The sequence below is a fragment of the Sapajus apella genome, unplaced genomic scaffold, assembly GCF_009761245.1.
Source record: "Sapajus apella isolate SASKATOON/1434 unplaced genomic scaffold, GSC_monkey_1.0 scaffold147, whole genome shotgun sequence".
Taxonomy (NCBI): domain Eukaryota; kingdom Metazoa; phylum Chordata; class Mammalia; order Primates; family Cebidae; genus Sapajus; species Sapajus apella.
In genome coordinates, this window is record NW_022437087.1 from 1551290 (window position 1) to 1572173 (window position 20884).

The 20884-nt window shown below is 42.2% G+C and overlaps 1 protein-coding gene across 4 annotated transcripts in view; it reads left to right on the forward strand.

Moving 5' to 3' along the window:
- Positions 1-20884, forward strand: part of SH3GL3 (SH3 domain containing GRB2 like 3, endophilin A3) — a 143741-nt gene that overhangs the window by 105273 nt on the left and 17584 nt on the right. For all 4 annotated transcript variants that reach the window (XR_004264668.1, XM_032264797.1, XM_032264798.1 and 1 more), the window contains exons 6-8: positions 1630-1788; positions 11605-11708; positions 13238-13347. Coding sequence is in view for 3 of the 4 variants with exons in the window: in XM_032264797.1 (XP_032120688.1) it covers positions 1630-1788; positions 11605-11708; positions 13238-13347 (373 nt within the window). In the remaining variant the exon portion in view is untranslated. The remainder of the gene's footprint in view (positions 1-1629; positions 1789-11604; positions 11709-13237; positions 13348-20884) is intronic.

Here is a 20884-nt window from a genome sequence, read left to right on the forward strand (position 1 = left end):
CTTCTGTGCCGCCTGCACCATGAGCACTCTTGCTTACTTTTTGCTCATGTTGGGCGGCCCATTCCTTGGGGTGAGGCATTGGGGTTTGTTCGTTGATGTAACCACAAGCCTGCCACGTGGTTTGTGCTTACACATTATTTTAATTTTAATTTTTGTGGGTATGTCGTAGGTGTATATGTTGGTGGGGTATAGGAGATGTTTTTATAAATTATTTTTGAATGGCTGATCCTAGAAGTGATAGTCTGGGTTCTGGGGATGCCAAAACATCTCCCCCAAATGCCTCCTTTGCTGACATCTAGCAAGTTTCATTTCTTGTGCTGTCATCGTGGAGGAAGGTCATAAGAAAAGTCAGCACTGCTCCTTCACCTGGCCAGCCACAGACACATATGTGGTCCTGAGTAGTAAGTGGGTGAAATGTGTATAATATACTTATACTGGAATGTTGCAGTTCCCTATGCAACAAAATAATTTTCTAAATGCCATCTTGTTACTCAGCTGCTGTTTGATGTAGAACTGTACATCTAAACTTAAATCATGTGGATGATGGAAAGCGAAGAGTCCAAGGTTTAGGACGCCTTTCACAGTCTCAGCTATGCCCTGTGTGCCTCAGAAATCAGGGGTTGGGAGCCTGTTTATTTGACACATGGCTGACTTTCAGATGTCTGTGTAGAGGTACAGAGGGATTAGGGACCAGCCCAAAGTCACAGAGCATAGGAGAGAGATGCTTCTTACTCTTTGGGTCCCGTGTGCTCTTCACCGAGTCATGGAAATTAGAATCAGTGCTTCCTGCTAAAATGAATAGTGCAAGTTATCTCTGTGCTTCAGTGGGATGATCAGTTTCCACATATACTTTAGATGTCAAGTATCTGATTTATGAGGATTACAGCCATAAACTCTCCCTCCCTTGTCCTGTATAGCTATACCCCTCTATACTGTTTCTCATGGGGTCTCTGCTTGGACACAAACTCTGATGGGAAACCTACTGCTACACAAGGCAGCCTGTTCCATGAGTGGACAGTTCTGTTATATTTTGTTAAAGGGGTTATAATATTGTTTAGAAATTTTACCACCTCAGAGGTCATATGTGAGTAATATCTCTCCTTTGTATTCATTAACAGTGTTTTATGCAACTTATTTCATGATTGTTTGGGAACTTTATGGAGATCGATTTATATTCTAAGGGACAGTAGAAATTTGTGTTTTTATAGTCTTCTTACTACTTAGTCAGGACTTGACAATAGTGCCAGAATAAATGTTCCTACTTTGTTTTGCTTGGTTAACCTGGTTAGAAATTACCTGGACATGAAGAAGTCTGAAGTGAGGGATCGTATAAAGAACGCTGGAAAATAATATCTGAGCATGGATCTGAGCATCTTTATGTGCCATACAGACACTCATTCTATCACTGATCTGTCCATTCATTCCTTCATTCCACAAATATTCTTTGAGCACCTGAAGCGAGGGGAGCCTCCATCAGCTGCTGGGGTGCTCCCAACAGCAGTGTAAGGTGGGCTTCTGCCCTCTAGAATCTAGGCTGAGAAAAAGCAACGACCACTTCCATAGAAGTAATTTTTTGTGCCGGGTTTTGGATGTAGTGCCTCTCTGAGGGACTCCTTTCTGTTTCTTTAGCACCACCTGAAAAAGCTGGAAGGCCGCCGCCTGGATTACGATTATAAAAAGAAAAGAGTAGGTAAGATACCGGACGAAGAAGTCAGACAAGCGGTAGAAAAATTTGAAGAGTCAAAGGAGTTGGCTGAAAGAAGCATGTTTAATTTTTTAGAAAATGATGTAAGTATTTAAATCAAACAGGAGACATTAATGTAAATGAATAAAACATTGACTGTATGACTATGATCTGCGCATGTTGAAAAGCTCTAAAGCAGAGGTGTCCAATCTTTTGGTTTCCCTGGGCCATATTGGAAGAAGAATTGTCTTGGGCCAGACATAAAATACACTAACAATAGCTAATGAGCTTTAAAAAATTGCAAAAAACTCTCATACTGTTTTTAAGAAAGTTTACAAATTTGTGTTGGGCAACATTCAAAGCTGTCCTGGGCCACATGCGGCCTGTGGGCCACAGGTTGGACAAACTTGCTCTAAAGCCTTGGTTGTTATGCAAGTTTCCAGAATTATCTCCTTTCTCCTACCAGAGATTATTTCAGACATCCAGCAAGCCTTGCTCACATCTTTTTTTGGAGGCAGAGTCTCACTCTGTTGCCCAGGCTGGAGTGCAGTGGTGTGATTGTGACTCACTGCAGCCTTGACCTCACAGGCTCAAGCGATCCTCCTACCTCAGCCTCCTGAGTAGCTGGGACCACACGCATGCCACCAAACCAGGATAATTTTTTGTCAAGATGGGGGTTTCACCCTGCTGCCCAGGCTGGTCGTGAACTCTTGGGTTCAAGCCATCTACCCACCGCAGCCTCAAAAGTGCTGGGATTATAGGCATGAGCCACTACACCCAGCCCCTGACTCATATCTTAAATCTTGAGGAGTCCTGTTTATCCCAGGATTGCTTCAGAGGTTGTCTCTGAAGATTGCGAAGTAGACTGGCTTTTGAATGTGAGGCCATAGCACTTGTGGTTTCACAGGAGAATGGAAAGTCCAGGTCATGTGGTAATTTGCCATTTTGCTAAGACTGAAAAGCAGTCGGCAAGGGAGATGTTTAAGGGAGAGCAGCTGTCATCCCAGCTCTCTGACGCCTTTACCTGTCATAGCGCACATTCAAGACACAAAAGCAGGACCTAAATTTTTCAGCTGTTCCATAGCGGTGCTTGTGGGCCTGGGAATTGTGAAGGTCTCAGGTCTTATCCCTCAGAAATGTCAGTCTTCTATTTGTTTAAGTCAAGTCAAGTGAAATGGAATTAAGGAGGCCCGGTGACTCTTGACCAGGCAACACACAGGTGGGGGCAGCCTCCCTGCTCGGCCTTGAGTTGCAGGGGCCATTGGCACCATGACTGCCTGTCGACCAGCTGCCTCCCTCCTTAGCCTGTGCTTCAGCCTGGGCTCAGCGATGCCAGGAGCCGTCTCAGCACCAGCTTTAGCTTGGGTCCTAATTGTTAAGCTTTTAAACCTGTGGGAACAAGTCAGGAGGTTTATTTATCCTCAAGACCATGCTGTAATTATAGCAGTTGATTCAAGGGTACACTGAAGGCTTACATCTTTTGAGTGAAGTCAAACAAAATGCATTGACCACCGTTTATTTACCGTGGCGATGTGTGGATGTGTGAAGGGATTATGTCCAATAGTGACAAGACATTCATCCCAGAGAATTTATTCTCCCAACTGGAAATGCCAATTTGAAATTTCCCATGCTCATGAAACCACTGAGGCCTGAAAAGTACATTCTACTATATTATTCCTTTTAATTTTTTTTTTTTTTTTTTCACTTTTTTTTTGAGAAGTAGGAGGAGGTGTGGCAGTTTGGTATCTCTGTTTTTCTTTAAATATACAAATTTTCTCTTGAAATTGTCCCTAAGCAACAGCCATTTCGTTTAGTTTCAGATTGCCCTATTGTTTTGAAGTCTTTAGAAAATGTATTTGAAGTGTGACATGTATCAGATACTCCTTGTGGGGCCCTGCTGGCTCTGGGCCCATTCGTGGTTTAAACTCTGAGATTGTGTCTTGTGTGTCAGATGTGCCATCTGACCCATTTGTTCCATTCATTACCTTCATGGGGGAACCATGATGATGAGTTTTTGCAAAGTGCTCGTGAGGGTAGCCTGTCTCAGCCATGCCAGCCTTGCAGTTGACCCAGAAGACCTCAGCTTTCCCCTTAGTATCAGTCAAAAGTCAAAAAGGATTCCTTCATTATAAAAGCTCAGTCATTTGTCCATGTTTTGACAGTGAAATGTATTTTGCCTGTCACAAATGGGCTAAGCCCTCCCACCCTGTGCCGGCAGAAGGAAGAGCTGGTTCCTAGCCCAGGCTCCTCAGGGACCCTGGTGCCGGCCTTGCCCCACCTGGTGGCAGTGTTTTCTCCAAGGCTTCCCATGGGAAGCTGGCCTGTGGGTGAGTGGAGGTTTCCCCTGTTCAGCTCTGGCCTGGATCCTGGGGTCTTTACCTTCACAGGGAGAGGTTCTCTGGCTTCTACTTCTGCTATTGAGGTGGGAGGAGACCAATGTTATGAAACAGAGGGGGGCTGCCCAGGCTGCCTGGGAACTAGGTTCTTCCCTTCCTCCCTCCCCTGTCTCTCCTGCTGTGTGAAGCTGCAGTGGCTACTAGGTGTGCTGTGGCTGCTGGTTCTTGCAGTAATGGTGGTGATAGTGATAAAGACAGTAGTGGTGATGATGGCAGTGACAAGAGCTACCATTCACTGCCGCCCCATGATAATGGGGCTGAGGGGGTGCCGTTGATGGTCCCTATCATGGCGCACTTGCGTTTACCTTTTCTCCTACCCAGGTTAATAGCTGAGGAGACTCAGAAATAATTATGTAGGCTTCAGAAGCCCATCTTCACTCTGCTTGGGATCAACACAAGTTAGATCAGAGGGCAGCACCTCATCCTTTTCCATGTCAGTGTGTCTGTGCCATAGCCAGGTGGTCTGAACGTCCTCTCCTGTTGACCAGGCAAGGTAGAGAAAAATCTCCTCTGGGTCACTCCTTGGACCTGACATGCCAATGCTGATACTGCCTGGTGCTTGGGGACAAACAGAGAATGTGACTTGTTTGGATAAAGAAAAAATGCCAATACATGGTGGATGGGGCATGCGTTGAACCCTTGGCCCTGTGTTTGGCCCATCTCCAACAACCAGGCCAGAGCTGGTGGTCCTGCAGCCCATGGGACTCTGGTTCCTGCCCCCTCTGAGTCACCACCTACATGTCCAACCTTGGTCCCTCAACCTCTTGTTGCTATGTTGCTTCCTTTCCTGGTGGGGAAGCCCTGCATGACAAGCTGTGCTTCAGTATAGCTGGGGAGGGCTGGATTTCCTGGCAGAAACTAAAGATGGCTGGGACCTGTTCTAATTACCATGTCAAACACAGTGGGTCTTCGGCTGCTGCTGCCTGATGGATTGGACGGTGCTTCCACCTGATCTGGTACCCGCTGGAGACAAGGTACAGAAACTGTCAAATGAGTGGCTACAAGGAAAGCCTGGTAGCAGGCAGTGGAGGCCCTGATGCATCCTCCAGACACAAGTGGGACATGCTTCTGTTACTGTGGTGGGAAGTTTTGGGATGTCAGTCACGGCCATTCACCCTTTGGGTTCTGACCAATGGAGGAAGTGACACAAAAGCCAGATTGGAATCAAAGGACAGCTCCTTAACTGATGAGAACACCTGAAAATTGTAAAATACAGACCTTCTGGTCCACTGTGCTGAAGGACATGGCCTGGGCCTAAAGTCCTGATGGCACTTTCTCCTCCTTGCTCCTTTGGTGGATGACAGCCAGCTCTAATGGAGAGCCAGCCTGCCTCACCACCCAGACACAGCCTGAGATGTTGAAACTGGGTGAGGGGAAGCCTTGCCAGCCCAAACCCTGCAAAGCCAGTGACTGCAGCAGAGCAACCCATCCTACTAACTTGGGAGTACCCCCAGCCTCATCTACGGGAGGAGAATGGGGCTGGAGAGAGGACTTAGAAGCATTTGCTCCAAAGAGAAAGCAAATAAGCAGAGAAAGGTGAATGACGGGAAACCCTCTGCGATGGGTGTGCTTGGTGCTCTGGTGCTACCTGCCCATTTCTGTCTGGCACTGACAATTCAGAGACCAAAATCTCACTCTGGGGGAAGAGCTGGTGCCTCCTCCAGCCCTCATGTCTTGTTCTGGCTAAGACACAGTAAAAGCTTCACCAGGGAATACCTCAGAAGAAATTGATTGCCAAAGCTCTGACTGATATGAGGAGAACCCTGACTGGATTCACAGACTTGGTCTCTCCTGGGTCTCCAGGCACAATACTTCCTAGGGTTTTCTGGCCAACAGGCCATTTGCAGGGGTTTCCAGGGTGTGATCATTCATCTGGCCTCACCTCTGCATTCTCCCAGCAGAGAAACAAACTGGGGGAGCCACACAGGATCACACGCCAGCCCCTTGCCCAGAGAGCAGGACTCTCTAGGAAGCCATGTTGGAAGGGAGAGCTTGGGCCTGGGCCCACGATAGAAGTGCAATGAGCTATTCCTGGCCTCAAGTCTAGACCTTGGATCTTCGCAGTTGGCCCACAAGGCCTGAGCTCCTGGAGGGAGAGTAGATGCAGGACCACGAAGCCAGATGACACACGATCTTGTGGCCACTTCACAAACCCACTTTCTTGAGAAATCCAGAGCCCGGAGCCAGGTCCCTACTGCCTTTCATCTCAGTGTCCAGACACCCTGGTTATTAGGGCCAAGTGGGTGCCAACACCGCAATCTCATCAGTTAGACAGATACCACAGGAAGGGGAGGTAGAGGGACATGACGTGCTCACTCTAACATTCCTGGGTAGAAGTTATATCTATTTTCTCATCTGCTTTTGGCAGAACTGGGAATGGGAGAACAAAGAAGAGTCTGCTTTGGCCCCACACTGTAGCCTTTGGTTGTTTTGTGAGTAGGAGCTGGAATGGAGACATTGAGCATCTTTTCACATCTTGTCTGAGGCTGAGCAGCATCGTTATTCTATAGACAGTGATGCAAGCCAGGAGGTCTTTTGGTTCTCCAACTTTCCAGGGATCCAAGAGGGGCAGCCCCGTGACTGATTTCTTGTCAGGCCAGGCTGGGCCTGGCAGGGTTCTGAGAGGTACCCAGGGCAGCCCTCCTCTTGGAGATCAAGTGTGGGAAAGTCAGGAGACTGGTTACCAGCCTTCGTTGTCATTTCTCGGGAACAGCATATCACCCATAGGCTTGTTAACACACTGTCCCCTCTTCTGTCTTTGCAGAGTTTGTTCCTCACAACTTACCATTAGCAAATGTAGGTCTTTGACATTAGCAGAAATCAGAGATATTCCATAGAAGATGCCTATTTCAGTCCAGTGAGCCCAGGTACCTGCAGTACTGGCTCTCTTGGGATACATTCCCCAGCTATGGGATCCTCCCTCCATCCATGGGTTCCCAAGACTAGTGGAATTACTAGATTCCAGATTCTTGGGGTCTTTCCCTTGGTCTAGAGTAGGATTTTCCAAAATCCATTCCTTGGGATGTTAAGTGTGTTTTGCATTAATAATGTCTCTGTGGTCAAATAAGTTTGGGACACCCTGGGTTAAATAAAATGAAACAGTTTTCTTTATCACAAAACTTTTCAGAGTCTTTATTTGATAGTATGAAAGATTAATCTCTAAGCAGTTCCTAAGAGAAAATACAGTTGGCAGTTTACCAAATGTATTTGACCACAGAATTCCATCACATTATTATATTATTACTAATGTTTCAGGGAGTGTAATATGTGGAATAAGACGCATTTGGAAATACTAACTCGTGGAAAGCATACCCAGCACGGAGTGAAATAACTGAATTCTGTTTCTGGTTTTGCTTCTGCTAAGCCTCTGGAAAAATCATGTCACCTGACTGGTATCAGGCAAATTAGCAACTGCATTTGAGAAATTCTTTAGAAGGATAAAGTAGAGAATAAAAATATAAGGGATTATTATCCATGTTATTAATTTAATTGCCTTACTCAAACTTTCTCAGAAACTCTGAATAAAGGCTTTTGCCTCATTGGAAGAGGCATCTGTTTATGACCAGACTGCAAAATTCATGAAAAATTTTCCATAGCTTCTCTGAGGAATCCAGAAAGAGTGGACGTCTTTGATATGATAGAGCAAGAAATCACTGGTTGTATCACAATGTAAATTGAAGATGACCTCTATTGGAAATGCACCTTTTCAGCTGTGAAAGAGAATGGCTTGCCATCTTTCGAAGATGTGCATTTCTTTATTCATGCATGCCAGACACACTTGCATACCCCAGGTCTGGACAGGCATCAGCTGCTCACATCCCAGTTCTCCTCCTGTCCTCACCATGGGCTTCAGGGTGTGCCACTCCCTGCTTACTTACCCGGCTGCTCACCAAGTCCCCTGGTAAATGATTGCTAAAGGGTCAGAGGAGGAAGGTTTCCAGACCTGCTTCTCAGCTACCAGTTTCCACAGTCCTCTTGGAGAGTTGACCTAAGACAGCCTTTGTTACAATATGCAGTCCTTTGAGCCATTCTTCTTTGGGTACAGCCTGAGTCCTTTGCAGTTGGCCCACAAGGCCGGGCTAATGGCTCAGATCTTATGCAAGAGTCCATGGGGTTTCCACAACTCTTAGAAACTTCTAGTATCCTTAGTCCACTATAGTTGGAGACATCTATTCTCTGTTTCCATCCCCAGGATCAAGGTACTCCCATGGCCTCATATGCTGCTAATCCTCCGTTAGTTTTCAGCTAAAGAGAGGTTTGGAATGAAATGCATCCACAGGTGACACTCGTGTGTCACTTGTGGATTGTGCATTGTGCGCAGTCTGTCATGGGAGAGAAACTGAGTTCATTCCTGTTTTGGTGTTACCCCTCAGAAGAGAGTGAGGGGCCCTGGGGTACAGCCAAGTCAGCAATGAAGTCCCCAGGCCCAGCTACATGGGCCCATTGCCCCATGAGCTTTGTTCCTATGTGTCTCCAGGCAACAGCTCCCGTCACCATCAATGGGGGACCCTGGCCAGCACTAATTTCATTGTTAGGTTTTTGCATGGTTAGAGGATGGGCTAAAGCAGCTCTGTATCAGTTTCCTATTGGAGCCATAACAAATGACCACAAACAGTGTAGCTTAAAGCAACACACATCTACCGTCTTCCAGCCTAGAGTCCTAAAATCAAGGTACGGGCAGGGCCACGTTCATTCTGGAGGCTTCAGAGGAAGAAGCTGCTTCTTTGCCTTTTCCAGCTTCTACAGGCCACCTGCATTTCTTGGCTCATTCTTTGCTTCCTCCCTCTTCACAGCCAGCAGCATAGCATCTTCACATATTCTGACCTCTGTTTCCATTGTCACATCTTGTCTGATGTTGGCACTCCTGTCTCCCTCTTAAAGGACATTGTGATTATGTTGAGCCATTCAGACATTCCAAAATAATCTCATTTTAAGATACTTAATAATAACTGCAAAGTCCCTTTTGCTATGTAAAATAATGTATTTGCAGGTTTGGGGAATTAAGACTTGGACATCTTTGCAGGCTCCGTGATTCTGTCTACCTCAGCCCTCTCTGGTTATGATTCCCTGACTCTCCCAGGTAGCTTCACAGCCCTCACTCCATGCATTTGTCATCCACCAAGGCCTGTGCCTCCTTGACCTCTAACTTACATGGAAGTCTGCTTGCATGATGAGTTTCTCACTTCAAGCATCAGCTGAGTGTGAGCCCATCTGTAGTAGCTAGTGTGCTTCACTTTCAGAAAAGGGAGTGGATTCTCTGGAAATCCAGTTCCTTGGCATATATCGTATGAACATTTCCATGGGTGAGGTCACACTTTGCTCTCAAGGTGGCACCAGCAAAGTGGCAGCCTAGGTCTCAACCCAGAAGTGGAATTAAGCCTTTCTCTCTATCCCAGGTGACATTCTCTGATTCAACAGATGGACTGTTAAAATTCCAACAATGGAAGAAATGTTTACCTTCTGGTCAGGTTTTGGCTCTTGCTAGGCCTGAGTTTGTTGCTTTATCTTGGTTCTGCCTGTCTAGGTATTTATTTCTAGTTGTGGTTTGGGAGGCTGAGTCCAACTCTGTTGGTCCCCATGGTCCCCAGCACACAGCTCAATGCTCAGGACCTGGGGGACAGCTGGAAGCTTACATTTTCTGGAATCAAGAGGAAAATGATCTACTCGTGGCCTGGTCTCCACTGTCAACAAGAGAGACTTATAACCTAGTAACCACCCCTTCAGGACTTGTCCTGAACACCTACTAGGTGCAGGCATTGGGCAGTGTTGCCGTTGTCTCCCAAGGTTTAAGGGTTTTCAGGATTCATTTCCTTCCCAAAGTCAGCCACCCAATGAGCAGTTACAAATGTGTCTCTAGATTACATCGGCTTGTTTTTTAGCCACAGCAGAGAGGATAGCTTGTAATCCCCCTCAGCCCCTTCCGGTTCCCCAATCTGGAATATGTTTCAAGAAATATTCATTTAGCTTTCACTATTTCTTTAAAAATTATAAAACGTAGGCATTTTAAAAAGTGGGTTATAAGATAGGACAAATAAATTTTACTAAAGGCAGAGAGGCGTGGCATAGATTTTACCAAGCACACCATTCTAGCTCTATAAGGAAGAAAAATTATTTCTATAGCAAATTCTACTATGATTGTGCTAGGCCATGGCGCTGGACTTACTTAAAAATACGTGTAAAAGCCAAAGGTGAAATTTAAGAAGTCCTAGGATTTGGTAGGGGCCAGGCTGTCTTTGTTTTGTTTATTGGGTTTTTGGAAATTTAAGGCTAGGCTTGTTGCTTTTCCAGCCACAGAGCTTGGTAAAGTAAATGAAACCCGACAGGATTTCATTGTTCAGATGCTGATCACAGCTTGGCACACATGGAATTCCATGTATATCTTACATGCATATTGAGCTGTGTTTAAAATAGCATAAGTGGGTAAGAAAAATTTAAGCACAGACAACTAAGGAATGATTTGCAACTACAAATGAAAGTAGCTTGGATCTTTGAAGGCTGACAAATCCATGGTTGGTTAGGCAGGGTGAGATTGTGTAAATGAATAAGCAAGCAGACTTTGCTCTAAAGCTGAGTAAAAATGAAGTGTGGAAATGACGCATAGGCATTGGGGAAGCCTGGGAAGGGTAGGATTGATTTTATGTCTCTGTCCAGCTCTAGAGTTGATTGGATTCATGCTGGGGGAGACCTGTCACTTCAGCCCTCTGAGGCTTGCCTCTGGGGCTTCCAGAATTAAGCTTAATCTCTTTCCTGTAGGAGCCCCTCGGTTATGTGGGGGTTCAGGAAAGCTCTCAGGCCTTCCTTGGTTTGCTCTTCCTCAAATTATACAGCCCCATATCATACAGGCTTTTCTTATAAGACCCAGCTTAAAAAAATTCATTGTAAATGGGTCACTAATTTCATGAATGTCTTGATTTGTGGGAAGCAGAGATGCCAGTGTCTTTATAGTTCATTCCCTTTAGCTCCATGTTTCAGAGAAATTACGTTGAGTGAATAGCAACAAAAAGCATATAGGGGACAGGAAAGTCTTGGCCCAGGGGCACATGTTGCTCACCGCCCCCTTTCTTATCTGTTTAATTTACTGTACTTAACTGTTTAATTTACTTAATATCTTGATTTGGCTTAGCTAGAAAGTGCAGGTAGAAACACTTCACTAAGTAGGCAGTTCCTTTGCTAAACGTTGGCTTCATTTATAACTGGAAGAACTTTATATCTCTGTTTTCAGATCCATGAACTTTATAGCATAGAAAATCTGAGAAAAGTCATCATCTAATTGGAAAAACAGGCATTTTTACTGAGTTAAATTCAAAATCACAAATAATTTGAACATGTTTTTCCAGCATGTATAGCTCCATACCATGACCTGTGTGATTACTATACAGAGCTCCTAGATGAAATTAAATGAAATGGACCAGAGCCGAGGCAGACGCTTCCCTGCCAAGCTGGGTCTTTGTTGCTGGTCTCCTCTCTCTCTGGATGTTATACAGACTCTGGTCTCCATGGAGTAATTTTCCACTTCTGCTGCAGGTAGAACAAGTCAGCCAGTTGGCCGTGTTCATAGAGGCTGCATTAGACTATCACAAACAGTCCACAGAGATTCTGCAGGAGCTGCAGAGCAAGCTACAGATGCGGTAAGCGCCTCCATGTTTCTTACCAGCCAAGGGCTATGGAGGTGACATCTACTGAAATCTATCTATCTGTCTCTCTGTCTGTGTGTCTGTCTCTCCATCTCTCCATCTGCCCCTTCCCCTGCCTCATTCTGTTTTGAATTTTCTTTCACTGGCTTTCATGGTTGGGTGTGGATGGGACTGTGATAATAAGTACTGGCTTTGGCCAATAGGATAGAACTGGGAAGAGGGATCTGGCAGCTTTTCTCTTTTTTATTTTCATTAAATCCCTTTTATTGTAACCTGTGTTTAGGGCAACTAACCAAGTTGCTCCCCATCCTTGGACATCAACCCCTCCAAAACTATCCTGGCTTCACTGCTAATTTGATGAGAGTTTAGCTCCCCATTTACAAAGGGATAGAAAACATCTAGAGCTATGGAAAAAAGTGAGATGATGTATGGAAAATATGTAAATATCTGTTAAAAAAGATATGTTTTCACTTCACCAGTATGAATTTCAGGCTGTGTTCATAATATTGACAGGTATTGAAAGTGTCAGAAGTATCTTCTGAACAATTAAAGAAAGATTTCTATGTTCCTTGTGACTTTAATCATAGATGTAGTCTATACATTTCTGAAAATTAGTAATATCATATATAGTATGCATGGCAACTCTATTTATTAAAATATTGGGGTAAAAATACCCTATTTTTTTAACCAGGTTTGATAACAGAAAATTGTTTTGTACATGATTATGGTAATGCGTAAATTTGGAGGAATTTTTACTTAAATCAATGATATAATTACATAGGGAAGACAAAGGTGTGTTCAGATCCAGAAGCGTCCACTTCTGCAGGCAGATAGTTCACCTGTTACTCACAGGAGTGTATTTTCATCATTCTATCGTAATCTATAAGAGCAGAGTGAGGGAAAAGGCAGCTCTCATCACTAGTTGCTGACCACGTCCCAGCACTTGCTGGATGCCTCAGAGACTTGATGAAGACAATTAGCCTTTTTTTTTTTTTTTTTTTTTTTGAGATGGAGTCTCACTCTGTTGACCAGGCTGGAGTGCAGCAGTGCAATCTCAGCTCACTGCAACCCCCATCTCCCAGGTTCATGTGATTCTCCTGCCTCAGCCTCCCAAGTAGCTGGGATTACACACGCTTGCCACCATACCTGGCTAATTTTTATATTTTTAGTAGAGATGAGGTTTCACCATGTTGGCCAGGTTGGTGTCGAACTCCTGACCTCAGGTGATCTGCCCACCTTAGCTTCCCGGAGTGCTGGGATTACAGGAATGAGCCACCATGCCTGGCCCAATTAGTCTTCCTCAGGATGAATTTCACTCACAAGCTTAAATACAGAGTTGACAAACTATATTTGTGATAACACCTCCACAACTTTGGGCTACTCAAGAGTCAGTGTGTAAAAATTGTGCCCTTCATGACCACTGGCTGTAACTTAAGTTCCTATGCTCATCAAGGCAGAGAGAAGGTGTGTTTGGAAAGCTTTCCACATTAGATGTCTGGCTCATCTTATGATGTGTGTTACAGAATATCAGCTGCATCCAGTGTCCCCAGACGAGAATACAAGCCAAGGCCCGTGAAAAGGAGTTCTAGTGAGGTCAATGGTGTCTCCACCACCTCTGTCGCAAAGACGACAGGTAAGTTGCTGAGTGCGCCTTTAGTAAAGCACTTCTAGAAACACTGATTTACCGCTTGTTCCCGGGTCAGTGAATACACACAGACCCTGGATGTCTTTCTTTGGTTGTTTGGTAAATCCCCTTTCCCCCAAAAGTACCCCCTTTTTCTGTTCCCTGGGGAAGAATTCTATCACTTGTATAATATGGCATTCAGAACCAGGCCATAGAAGCATTATTGCTGCATCATCCTTTATATTTAATTTTTTAACTCTTTGAAAACATTTTCTTTAAGTTGAAATTAGCATTTTTGAGCAATTGCTTTATGCGAGATACTGTCTTAAGTGCTGCATCATTATTTTTTTATTAAACAAGTGACACAAATATGTTTTTTGTAAAATAAAAAAGTTTAATGGTATAAGTCATTCTATAATCTCTTGTGATCACCCACTCCATCCCAGTTCCCTTCCTAGATGTAGCCACTGTTAAAAATTTGGCCTAACTATTATCATATCTATTAATGTACATAGATATACACATAAACACAACATTTTAGATTTTTTTTCTGCTTTTTTTTTTTTTTTTTCTTTTTTGAGACAAGGCCTTGCTCTGTCACCCAGGCTGTAGTGCAATGGCACAAACATGGCTCAGTGCAGCCTTGACCTCTTGGCCTCAAGCAGTCCTCCTGCCTCAGCCTCACGTGTAGCTGGAACTACAGGTGCATGTGACCATGCCAGGCTAATTTTTAAATTATTTGTAGAGACAAGGTGTCACTTTGTTGCCCAGGCTGGTCTGTAACTCCTGGGCTCGAGCAATCCTTCCGCATCGGCCTTCTGAAGTACTGGGATTACAGGCATGAGCCACTGTACCTAGCCTTTTTTCTGTTTTTTAAATGCAAGATCATACTAGGCATATTGTTTTGCAGTTTGCTTTTTAAAAATGTATCAATTTCTTGGAGTTATTTCCATATCATGTATATAGATCTATCCCACTATTTTTAACAGCTTCAGAGTTTTCCCTTATACCATTTCCCTGTTGGTGGACATTAAGGTTGTTTCCAGCTAGTTGCTACAGTGACTGTCCTTTATCCACTGTGCTGGCTACACTACTATTAAAGTAAGAACACCTGCTTGTGCACACACATGCCAGTAGACTTCCATTTCTGCGAAGCACTCATGGGAAAAAAGTGATATCCAGTCTTAATTTGCATTTCCATGATTCTTAGTGAGGGTGAACTTTCTTTTCTGTATTTTAATTTGTATTTCCTTGTGTCAGAATTGTCTGTTTATGTCATTTATCTGTGTTTTTTGGGGGGTAGTTTGCTTTGTCTTATCGTTTTCTAGGAGTTCTTTCCATATGAGAATATTAATAATTTTTTTCCTAGTTTGTCATTTATCTTTAAACTTTGCTTATGGAGTGCGTTGTTTCTTTGTTGCTTTTGCTATTGCTTGCTTTGTTTAGTTTTGCTTTGAGTATACAGAAGCTTTTATTTTGATGTGGTCAAATGTATCTATCTTTTGCTTACGACTTTTACATTTTGTGCCCTGTTGTGAAAAGTCTCCCTATCCCCAAAGTTATTCTTTTACAGTTTTCTACTACTTTGAATAATCTTTTCTTAATATTTAGATCTTTATTATAAGGATTTATTTTTGTAAATGAACAGAACTCCCAAACTATCTTTCAGAGCTGTGCTACTGTTTCACTTTCCCACCAGCATGTATTAGTGATCCAAATCCCTGCCAGCATTTGGTGGTGTCACTATTTTTTATTTTAGCCACTTTGATAGGTGTGTAGCGAATCTTACTGTGGGTTTAATTTGCATTTCCTTACTGACTAATGATGTTGAATATCTTTTCATGTGTATATTTGCCATCTGTGTATCCTCTTTGGTGAAATGTTTCTTCATGTCTTTTGTCCAGTTTCTAATTGGATTGTTTAGGTTTTTACCATTGAGCCTTAAGAATTCTTGATTTATTCTAAATACAAGTTCTTTCACATACATGTGATTTGTAAATATATTCTCTCTGTAGCTTATCTTTTTATCCTCTTAACAAGGTCTTTCACAGATCAAAATTTTTAATTCTTATGAAGTCCAGTGTATTCAGTTTTACTTTAATAGATTGTGTGAAGTCTAGGAATTCTTTGCCTAGCCCTAAATCCTAAAGATTTTCATTCATTCATTCACTTATGACAGACTCTCTTTTTATAGCCCTGGCTGGAGTAGAGTGGTGCAATCTTGGCTCATTGCAACCTTTGCTTCCTGGGTTCAAGCGATTCTCCTGCCTAAGTCTCCCGAGTAGCTGGGACTATAGGTGCACACCACAATACCCGGCGAACTTTTGTATTTTTAATAGAGATAGTTTCTCCATTTTGGCCAGGCTGGTCTCGAACTCCTGACCTCAAATGATCTGGCTGCCTTGGCCTCCCAAAGTGCTGGGATTACAGGTATGAGCTACTATGCCTGGCCTCTCCTGTATTTTTTCTTAAGTTCATGATCCACTTTGAGTTAATTTTTGTATAAATGTGAGACTTAAGTTGAGATTAATTTATTTTGCCTATGGATGTCCAGTTGCCCTTTCAAACACACATTGCTCATATAAGCTGCACAGTCTGAATTTTCTTCCAACCCTATTGCTATCCTTAAAGGTTTCTTTTTTTCATTTAAAAACAAAAATTGTCAGAGTAATAAGTGTATGTAGTTTAAAAAGAAAATGGTAATATATGTATGTGGTTTTAAAAAGGCAAACGTAGTTACCTCTATCTCTCTATGAAAACATGGGCAGGACCCATGAATTTTCTCGTTATTAAAACTAAGAATTATTAGAATATATGTGTATATAGTTTAAAAGAACATGGTGCAAGCTTTTTTTTGGTGAGAAATGGCAGTTTCCCCTTCAGCTCCTCTCCCAGTGCTTATTTTCTGCTCTCAGAGGAAACACTTTAAAATCTTTTATGTATTTATTTGGTCCTTAACTTCATTGTGCTTGTTTTTTACTATTTCTTGATTTTTCAGTTTTGGATAAATGTATTGATTTCCTGATATGGAAAGTAAGGGCTTAGCTTCCTAACCCTTGGTCTTCCATATACTTCTCCCTCCCTTCACCCTTCCAATTTACTTATAATCAATATTTTTGTTAAATATTCATTGTGTAACCATCACTTCCACCATATGGGACTCTTAAAATGCCCTCCTTCCCTTTTTTCCCTGCTGTTATTTTAAATTGCCTACTTATGGATGAAAATATTAGCAGGCTCCATGACTTTTCTGACTACTTTTGGGTCACATAGTTCTCCAGTCACTTGAGTGTGTAAGTGCAGGCTCGTGCAGTAGTCAGAATGCTAAGACCCAGGTCATAGTCTAACCTATAATCTTGATTTAATGCTTGGCTTTCACTCCTCCCCAAGCTCTGGCCTGTTGCAGTGGGAACATTGGTGTCAGGGAAGAGGTTGTATTTGGCTTTTTCTCTTTCTCCATCTACGCTTTCTGTTCTTAAGTCCCCAGAGAATATATCTTAAGCTCGCTGAGGACTCATTTAAAAGGCTTTCTCTCTTGATTTGGCATGAAATGGAAAGATCACAACACATCCTGCCTCCTCCACACTCTCTCCAAACATTTTTCTAAAAATCCTTTTTAATCTCCATCTTCTGACCTATTTATGCCATAGATGTAGGCTGGGATTAAAAGTCATAAAACTAGTTTCCCTCATCTCTTCTGTTTTCATTTGTTTCCAAATCCTGCATAAGTTGTCTTCTGCACATCTGTTAAATAACAAAACAAAATAAAACAAAACAAAAACCAGTCTGGGGCCTCATCCAAAACTTCCATTTTTACATCCTCTAACACTTACTTACAATATCATGAGCACAGAAATAATATTCATAGCACTATCACTTAGTGTACTATCGCTGCATTTCTATTCTTATGCAGTTGTTGTCTTGATGACTGTAGCTTTATAAGTTTTGAGATGAGGTCCTGTTAGTCCTCTAACTTTGGTCTTCATTTTAAAAGTTGTTTGGCTATCCTAGTTCCTTTGCATTTTCATGTGAGTTTTAGAGATCACATTTTCAATGTTTAAAAAAAAATCCTGCTCAGATTTTTATTTGGATTGGGCTGAATCTATAAATCAATTTAAGGGGAATTGATAGCTTAACAAAATTGAGTGTTCCAGTCTTGAACACAATCTATTTTTTTCCCATTTATTTAGGTCTTCTTGAATTTCTCTCAGCAATGTTTCACTGTTTTTAGAATATATATAGACCTTTTAAAATTTTTTCATCAATCTCTAAGTATTTTATCTTTATGCAATTATAAACAGCACTTTAATAAAATTTCCATTTCTAAATTTTTGTTTCTAGTATTCATAATATTCCATTGGTTTTTGTATATTGATCTTGTATCCTGCCATGTTGTTAAATTTACATCTTAGTTCTGGTGGTTTTTTAACAGACTCCTTAGTTTCTTTATATAGATGTTCATGTCATCTATAAATGAAGACAGTTTTACTGGATATCTGGATGCCTTTGTTTTTCTTGCTTTTTTTCACTTGCTAGAATATGTTGAATACAAAGGATTAGAGTGGACATCCTTGCTTTGTCTCTGATTTTAGGGGAGAAGCATTCAGTACTTCATAATTAAGGATGATCTTAGCTGTAGGTTTTTCACAGTTTTTTTTTTTTTTTCCTTTTTTTTTTAAAGCCAGGGTCTTGCCCTGTTCCCCGGGCTGGAGTGCAGTGGCGCAGTCATGGCTTGTTGCAGCCTCAACCTGTCAGGGTCAAAAGATCTTCCCACATTCGGCCCTGAGTAGCTGGCTACAGGCACACACCACCAATCCTGGCTAATTTTTGTATTTTTTGTAGAGATGGGATTTTGCCCTGTTGTCTAGGCTGGTCATGAATTGCTGGGCTCAAGTGATCCACCTGCCTTGGCCTTCCAAAATGTTGGGATTACAGGCGTGGAGCCACCAGGCCTGGCTTTCATAGATTTTAAAAATCAGAGTGAGGGAGTTCCCTTCTAGTCATAAATAGTTCGCAGAGAGTTTTAATGAAAAACAGTCTTTGAATTTTGTCAGATGCCTTTTTGTTGGTATCTGTTGAGATGATCATTTATTTTTTAGTTTTAGTTTGTAATATGGTGAATTATATAGTTAAGTTAATTGTGCATCCCTAGGATAAGCTCTTTTTGGGAAAGTTTTTTTTAACTAATTTTAAATTTTAGAATAGTTTTAGACTTACAGAAAAGTTGTGACGATAGCACAGGGCATTCCCATATACTCCTCCACCCTTCTATATTAACATTTTATTAGTGTGGTATGTTTACTGTAAATAATGAATATATATTTATATCAACTAACGGCTATACTTCATTCACATTTCCTTAGTTTTTACCTATTGTCCTTTTTCTGTTCTGGGATTCTATTCAGAACAGCACATTGCATTTAGTCATCACATCTCCTTAGGCCCCTCTTGCTGTGACAGCTTCTAAGATTGTAAAAGGGGTTGAGTTCTTGATTTGATTCTCAGCTTGGTCTCTGTTGGTACGTAGCAGAGCTACTGATTTATGCACATTAATTTTGTATCCTGAAACTTTGCTGAATTCATTTATCAGTTCTAGGAGCTTTTCAGAGGCATCTTTAGGATCCTAGGGTTTTCTAGGTATACAATCATACCGTCAGCAAAGAGTGACAATTTGACTTCCTCTTTACCGATTTGGATGCCCTTTATTTCATTCTCTTGTCTCATTGCTCTGGCTAGGACTTCCAGTACTATGTTGAAGAGGAGTGGTGAGAGTGGGCATCCTTGTCTTGTTCCAGTTCTCAGACGGAATGCTTTCAAGTTTTTCCCATTCAGTATTATGTGGGCTGTGGGTTTGCCATCGATGGCTTTTATTACATTGAGGTATGTTCCTTGTATGGTGATTCTGCTGAAGGTTTTAATCATGAAGGGATGCTGGATTTTGCAAATGCTTTTTCTGTGTCTATTGAGATGATCATATGATTTTTGTTTTTAATTCTGTTTATGTGGTGTGTCACATTTATTAACTTGCGTATGTTAAACCAGCCTTGCATCCCTGGTATAAAATCTTCTTGGTCCTAGTGGATTATCTTTTTGATATTCTATTGGATTTAGTTAGGATTTTTGCATCTATGTTTATCAGGGATATTGATCTATAGTTTTCTTTTTTTGTTATGTCCTTTCCTGGTTTTGGTATTAGGGTGATACTGACTTCATAGAATGATTTAGGGAGGATTACCTTTCTCTAGCTTGTAGAATAGTGTCAATAGCATTGGTGCCAATTCTTTGAATGTCTGATAGAATTCAGCTATGAATCTGTCTGGTCCTGGACTTTTATTTTGGTAATTTTTTATTACCATTTTAGTCATGCTGCTTGTTATTGGTCTGTTCAGGGTTTCGCTGAAGACTTTTTGTATTGTATTATGCTAACACTAGTTTCTGTTTTGTTGTTTTTTTTTTTTTTAAAAAAACACAAAACCCGAAATGCAGTAAAATAGTATTTTCTCACTCCTGCCACAGTCCACGGAGAATATTCCAAGAAGATAGGTGGTTCTAATGCATAGAGTCTCTCAGGGGTCTAGGCTGATGGCAGCTCTGCCATATTCATCATATGGCTTTCTAGTTGTTGCCACTCCAGCCAGCAGGAAGGGGAGAAAGAACAGACATTTAGGCTAGATATTTCCTCTTATACCTGCAAGGTGGAAATGACACACATATTCCAGGGATGAGTGTTCAAATAGCCATACCTAGTGGCAAAGCAACTTGGGAAGTACAGCCTCTAGCTAGGCAACTGCTACCCAGTTGCAGTGGCATCTTAGTTTGGGCTTCTGTAACAAAAACCTAGGACTTGGTAGCTTATTACTTACAGTCTGGAGGCCGATGTCTAAAATCAAGGCTCCAGCAGAACTGGTGCCTGGTGGAGACCGTTCCTCATACATGACACCTTCTAGCTGTGTCCTCACATGTAAGAAGGGGCAAACAAGCTCCCTCAAGTACTTATGACCTAATCACCTCCTAAGTCAGTAATTCTCATGACCTAATCATCTCCTGAAGGTCCCAGCTCTTAATACTATTGCATTGGAGATTAAGTTTCAACAGATGAATTTTGGGGGAACATATCCATTCAGGCCATAGCTAATGGGAAATACACTGCAGGCACCAGTCCATAACAATGATGGACTCCTACTGGACAGAACTTTCAAGGACCCCCTACCCTGGCAGTGAAGGAAGTGTCTTGATTATACAATGGTTCTGCTCTCTGGATTCTGGATTCTGGATCAGGGATACTCTTTTGTCCTTTATTCTGTGGGATCCTGAATTTGCTCTGAGAAATGTGTCTTCCAAGGCCACATTGTAAGTGGGCTTTGAAGGGCTGCCTTCTTTGACATATGTGCTTACTGCTGCTCAGGGACCTTGTGGGTTCCTTACAGTTCAGTAGATACAGATGTCTTCAGGTTGGGCTTACACTTCTTATCACAACTTGATTTTCTTTCTTTCTTTCTTTCTTTCTTTCTTTCTTTCTTTCTTTCTTTCTTTCTTTCTTTCTTTC